The sequence below is a fragment of the Equus asinus genome, chromosome 13 (genome assembly GCF_041296235.1).
Source record: "Equus asinus isolate D_3611 breed Donkey chromosome 13, EquAss-T2T_v2, whole genome shotgun sequence".
In the NCBI taxonomy this organism is placed as follows: domain Eukaryota; kingdom Metazoa; phylum Chordata; class Mammalia; order Perissodactyla; family Equidae; genus Equus; species Equus asinus.
The window spans coordinates 36,793,434-36,799,885 of NC_091802.1; the positions used below are offsets into that span (position 1 = coordinate 36,793,434).

At 43.3% G+C, this 6,452-nt stretch overlaps 1 protein-coding gene across 5 annotated transcripts in view; it reads left to right on the forward strand.

The window, feature by feature from the left end:
* Nucleotides 1-1,538, forward strand: part of SPOP (speckle type BTB/POZ protein) — a 61,391-nt gene extending 59,853 nt beyond the window's left edge. For all 5 annotated transcript variants that reach the window (XM_044744575.2, XM_044744576.2, XM_044744574.2 and 2 more), the window contains one exon: nt 268-1,538. In XM_044744575.2, the coding sequence (XP_044600510.1) occupies nt 268-412 (145 nt within the window). In that variant the 3' untranslated portion in view covers nt 413-1,538. The remainder of the gene's footprint in view (nt 1-267) is intronic.
* The last annotated feature ends 4,914 nt before the right edge of the window (nt 1,539-6,452 follow it).

Consider the following 6,452-nt stretch of genomic DNA (forward strand, 5'->3'; position numbering starts at 1 on the left):
TAGAGAAGGGCCTGAGCAACATTTCACCTTTTGTTTTTGAGAATATAGTGGCTCAAAGTCCTGGTTTTCAGAGTTACAACAGCCACAACCTAGTCAGCTGTCTCCACATTGTCTAACAAGCAAATCCTCATGCATATTAAGGGTTCTGTCTGTTTCTTACATTGACACCGTTTACAGCAAACTCTGGGAAATTAGGCCATCTAGGTGGCTGTTGAGTCCATCCTTCGCTCGCTCCTTTGGTAACCCGTCTCTCCACATTTCTCCTAGTCATGCTTCAGATGTCTTGGAGACCTCCGGGTGGAAGTCAATGGTGGTGTCACATCCCCACTTGGTGGCCGAGGCATACCGCTCTCTGGCTTCAGCACAGTGCCCTTTTCTGGGACCCCCACGCAAGCGCCTGAAGCAATCCTAAGATCCTGCCTGTTGTAAGACTCCGTTTATTTTCCAGAAGCAGCAGCCACTGTTGCTGCCACTGACCACCAGGTAGACAGCGCAATCTGTGGAGTTTTTACTCTGTTGTGGGGGGAAGAGACTGCATTGTGGCCCCAGACTTTTAAAACAGCACTAAATCAACTGGGGGAAAACGGGGGGGAGGGAAGGGCCCGGGACTCGGGGCTGTTCAACCTAATGAAAACCCTGTTGCTGCGTCACTGTGTTCCCCTTGGTCTGGCCAAGTTTGGTACTGTGGGGACAGAGTTTAGGCGCTGGCCCTGAGGACATCCCAGCGGTGGTACTTCGGAGAAACCTGTCTGCATCTGACTGAGCAGAACAAATCGTCAGGTGCCTGGAGCAAAAAGGAGAAAAAAAAGGACATTTAGTTTTAAAAGAAGGGAAAAGGAAAGGAAAGAAAAAAGGATTTTTGCAGAATTTCTCAAAAATCAGTTTGTGAATTCCAAGTATTATTTATGTTGAGAGAAATTTTAGCCCATCCAGCTGTGCTAAAACTTGGATATTTGTGAAAACTCCTCACCACCGTACAAGCACCAGAAGAGCTCTCTTGTTGTTAGCACTTATTGTTTGCAAGAACAGAATACATCCTTTTGTCCGTTTATGAAAAATGACAAGTTGAAGGAGAAGGAGGTATCGGATCTGGAAGATGAGTGTTCTGATGTGGTGACTTTTGCAAAAAATCTTTATTGGTGTTGAAAACTGGAAAAAATAATTCATCCAGAATTCATACTGTCTTGACGAGAACTATGGTTCCCTGTTTTTAGATATTGTGGAAAATGTTTTTTGGCATTTTTCTCTGATTTTATTTCTCCTTCCTCCCCCATCCCTTTTCTAAAAAAAAGCAAAAAAGCAAAAAAACACAACACAAAACAAAAAGAGAACTAAAAAGAAGAGAAAGAAAAGGAAATTTTATTATTAATGCTGTGTGAAAAAAAATCCCAGCCCAGATTGCTCAGCTGTTCGTACCTGACTTGCCGCCTGCATAGGAGCCAGTCCCATTCCTTCCAATTTGCCCCTCTTCCTACAGGGGAGAACTTCCAAATGTTAATTTTTTTCTTTTTGAAAATATAAATAATTACTATTTTGTACTGTGTGGTATCTCTGGTCTTTTGTTTCACTCACCTGGCTTGTCTTTGAGTCTGAGATCCTTAAGGGATTTTGAAGGCCTAGTTTGATCCTTCAGCTTACAGAGATGATGTTTGAAATGTCTAAGCAGTAGGGACTTACTGCATCTCCCTAATCTCGAGTTTCCTTTATGAACTACCAGCATCTGCCAGTCTCTTGTCCTTGAGTATCTCACCGTCCACATCCTAATGAGGGATCGGGCTCCTACCTCTGCCAAGGCAAGTAACGGAAGTGTGGTTTTCTGTACCCTACGTGTTTTAAGACCTAACTCCCAATCTCCCTTCTCCTAGCTAAATATACAAAGATCAAGGGGACATGAATGTGGAGACTGATTAAATAAAGGGAAATTATTATCTCTGACTGCTTCTGTCACTGACTTTATATGTTTGCAGAAAAGTTAATCTCTGAATTCCCAGTGAGTTCACAAGAATGCTCTGGGGTGTTCTGCCTTTCTCATAGCAGTGCTGGACAGGACAGGACAATGGGACACACTGGAAAATGTGCTGGCCATCTGGCCAAGGTGTGTATTATCTGACCTTAGATGGAGGCTATATTCCACCTTCCATTTCCCTTCAAAGATCTTAGGCTTTGCAAATTTTCCAGTTTTCATTTATATTGCTATCCCTGGAATGGAGTGGATGTGATCTGTTAGCAGTATAATCAAAGGATTTACTTATTAGAAACCACTCCATTCACTTTCAGTTTCCTCCTAAATGGCACCGTGTGAGGAAGTGCCCAGTTCTCCGTGTTCTGGCTGCTGTCCTGTGCCGCCTCAGTCCTTGCTTCCAGCTCAGCACACAGATCCAGGGATCAGGGCATACACAGTCTCCTCTACCCATCTTGTCTCTCAGGTCACTGCATTTGCTCAGCAGTTCGCGCTTTTCAGCGAACATTCCGTATACAGTATCTCATTTGAACCTGCCAACAACTTGATGAGTTTGGTAGGACAAGTGATAGATAGCATCTTCCGATTTTATAGATGAGAGAGGTTAAAACCCAGAGAAGTCAAGTGACATGACCAAGACCACGCAACTGTTGAGTGACAGGTCTTCTAATGTAGTACCTGGAAAGACGTAAGTTACTGGAAGAAGTTCCTTTTCCGAAATGTTTAGGTATGAAATCTGAGGTAAAGCTTTCTTCCTGTGGGAATAGCAGAAGCAAAGCTCTGGAAAGGTACCTCTGCTGGCCTCTTCTTCAGAGGTTCCTGGAGGATAAACCAGGCTTCATATTTGCTTTCTTCCTCATTCACAGAAAGCTGTGCATTGGGGGCTGGTGATTTCAGGGAATATGTCCTCAGGAGGGTAGCTGTCCTGGCACCACGCTTCTGGCAGGAGGAAGGTCTCTTCTGGGATTTTCCAGTATTTATGGAGTTTCCAATGTGGGCTTTACTGTGGGTACAAAGCTGTTAGGATTTCAGGTACAGGTAAAGCTGTTCGATGCTTCTCCTGTCATTATTATATTATTTCTGGACGTGTTTGTTTTTGTTTAAATGATACAGTTGAAGCCATCTGGTTATGACAACATCAGAGCCCCAGCATACTGTTCATAAACCTCCCACTGCCACCTCCCCCTCCCTTAGCTCCCCCACATCTGAAATTTAATTCAAGTTAACTCCACAATCTGGGGCATGTGCTGTCACTGCAGAGATGTCCGTGCCAGTGGAACAGTTGGAGATTTCAATTCCACAAGGATATGGCTTATTTATCAAAACAGTATTTCAGGCAAGTAGTTTCATAGAACCTTTGGAGTTGTAGTTTCTGGTCCAAATAGAGTATCTGGCATCATTCCCCAGCTCCCCTCCTTCCCTATTGTCAGCCCCCCTATATCTGGCCATCCACGGAAAATTTTCCCATTCCCTATGTAGAGTTAAACCTCTCTGTGTTGTTAATAGACATTAGGTGTTATTGGAACACCTTTACAGATTTTAACAATTTAGGTAAGAGATTCCCCTTTTTTCCTTATCACTGGTAAGTCTGCTGGCCTTTTAGGTGTTTGACTCCTCTTCTTTTTTTTAATTGTAGCCGGGCGTATCAAGATCCTCTCTTAGGCCAAAAGATCTCCTGCTTGACCACCACTCTGTGCGTTCATTTATAAATCTGGCTTAAACCTATTGTTGCTTCTCCATGTTGTGTGAGTCTGTGCAGATGCAAAGAAACAGCTTGTATGTTTATGTGAACAGAACAATAAACAGAGGGGGAGTTGAGCTGTACTTTGAAACTGACTTGCTTTGTTCTGGCTCTTCAACTCCTATAAAAGAAGAGCAACTAAATCCCCCCAGCGTGGTGGAATTGGATCCTTTGGTTTATCTTTGTCAAAGATGTTCTTGGTTAGAGCCCAACCTTATTTTCCACAACTAATTATCTTTTTAATCAGCCTGGGCCCCGTGTGTTTCCTTTGTCTCATGACTTTTCACTGAACTCTGCCCTACATCATTTAGATTCATTTCTAAAGGCTTGCTGACTAATCTCACATTCAGGTGAGTATCATTGGACTGCTCTTTATGTATGTGTATGCACGAGGTGGATGTGTTTTCCCCCTTTTAATTTCAGAGGTGACCACACCACATTGGGGCCTTTGACCCAATAGGTGGACACCTCACGGAGACATTGCACAAGAAAGCAAATGTAGGATGATCAGTATTTGGGATAATGAGCTGGGGGAACCAGAAGCTTTGACCTCCAGATGAGAGCGGAAACCTGAATGTGTTGACTGATGGGATCTTTTTGCCTCTAAGCCATTAGCAAGATGATCGCTCCCCCTCTGTAAATCCTGTAATGCTGGAGCGGAAAGTGGCATCTGGACTACTGTTTGGTTCTGATTCCTGCAGCTCTAGGAAAAAAGAATTTTAGAGTTGTGGGAATTCAAGCAACAGAAATGATTAAGGAGTTGAAGGGGATCACCTCTAGGGGAAAACATGATGAAGATAAAATATGCGTAACTCAAGTATGGGAATACAGCACCGGGACCTGTAGTTTACAGACCTCACAGGAGTTCTGCACGCTTCTGGCTTGGCTTGTACAGCTCCCATTCATCCCGATTATATAGCTGGGGAAGGTGATAATGTAACTTCCTCAAGGTCATGCAACCTGGTTCTGAGCCAAGAAGCAACAGAAGGCAAAGGAATAGCTTTGGGGCTTAGGCCCAGGGACCAAAGAGAAAGTAAAAATCCAGGAGTTTGCCTGGCTGGCAGTAAAGTAGACGCACCGTCTCATAACACTCAGTTGAAATGGAGAGAGCTTTAGCCCTCTCAAGACCCTTGAAGGTGAGCTCTTAACCAATGGAAGGAAAACGGGGTCCCTCACATATTTCACCTTCTTTTCACATCTGAGAAAACAGACATCCAGGGAAGTGAGATGACATGCTCAAGGTCATAGATTAAGACTCAGGCCACTGATTGAGCAAGCAATGCTGAGCATCTAGACAGTGCCAGACATTGTGCCAGGCTAGGATTGGGGTGGAGGGTAGGATTTCTGCTTTGCTAATTCAGTCCAATGGAGGAGGCAGGGGACTGCCCCACAGTAACAAAGCAGAGAGGCCGTGGCTTTGAGGACTGAAAAGAAGCTATTGAATTTAGCAATCAGGAGGTCAGTGGGTACCTTAGAGCAGTTTCTGTCAAATGGTGGAGGAAAAAGGCAAGACTGATGAGAAGGTAAGCAGACGTAGACTGCGTGTATGCTCCTCTTTCCAGAAGTTTGGCAGGGAGAGAGGAAGGGAACCTCTCCCACCCACTCTTAAGAACTTACATCTCAATCTAGTCAACACATTTTATGTCTAGAATGATGTACAGGTTGTTCCATAAAATTACACTTTAGTAACTGATAATTGTAGTAAAAGTCATGTTTGTAGAATAATTATAGCTCTAAGTTGAGAAAGAAAACAATCACCTTCAATGTTTAACGCAATTTTGAGAATGATTTTCTAAAGACAGGCACGTGTTTCTCTACTTCCTCAACCTATCCATCTTCCAAGTGAAAGTTTGCTTCACACTTGCTAGAGACCCTTCAAATGTTCTCATGGGCCAGCGCTTTGGTTCAGTGGTGTGCTATTACAGGTGTAACATGCAGTTTCCAAAAATGTAGGCCCTGAGTGGTAGCATTTGCCAGTTTCCACGGTGTAAGTACTCCCACCATGGCCCATTTCACACTTCCACGGTGACGTTACTAAGTGGAAAGGGGTGTGCAGCTCGTCATGTATTTCCACCATACAGAAACGATAGATGCAAATAACCTCAGGAGCACAGATAACAGTAAAGTGTAAAACAGGAAGAGATGAATTGAGTTTTTATTACCTTTGCTCTTAATTATACGTTAATATAATTTAATTTTTAACTGGCCATTTAAGAGCCAGCTCTCAAAATTCCTGAAAATTTAACACTTCACTCTAGAGAGCCAGTGTGAAACAATTCCATCACACCACTGGTGTGGTTTCAAATTTCTCCTCCAACATCTGTTACTGATTACTTCCTGTTAGCCCACAGCACTTTAAAATGCAGTTACCTAGTTTAGTGGTAAAATGAAGTACCGCCTTTTTAGAAATCTGTAGATACATTGATTCATAATCAATAGTCATATTACACATTTGAATCTCTCTGGGTAGATAAAACATTTTTATTTCTATCTCTTACCAGTATTGGAAGTGTGTATTGTATTCAAACACTAATGAAAAACAGGCATATCCCCTGACATGTTATCCAATATAATCTTCAGTCATTCCAGGGGGGTGTGGTTTCCGTAGGGTATAACTTCCTGCCCCCATCACCTCTGAACAAACGTTGAAAAGGGCATCTGAGAGTGGTCAGCGTGCCAGTGGGTGGTCCCCAGGGTCTTCTACACTCATCAACGTTTAAGAACCTCTGCCTTGGTTTGGCCTTTTCAGAA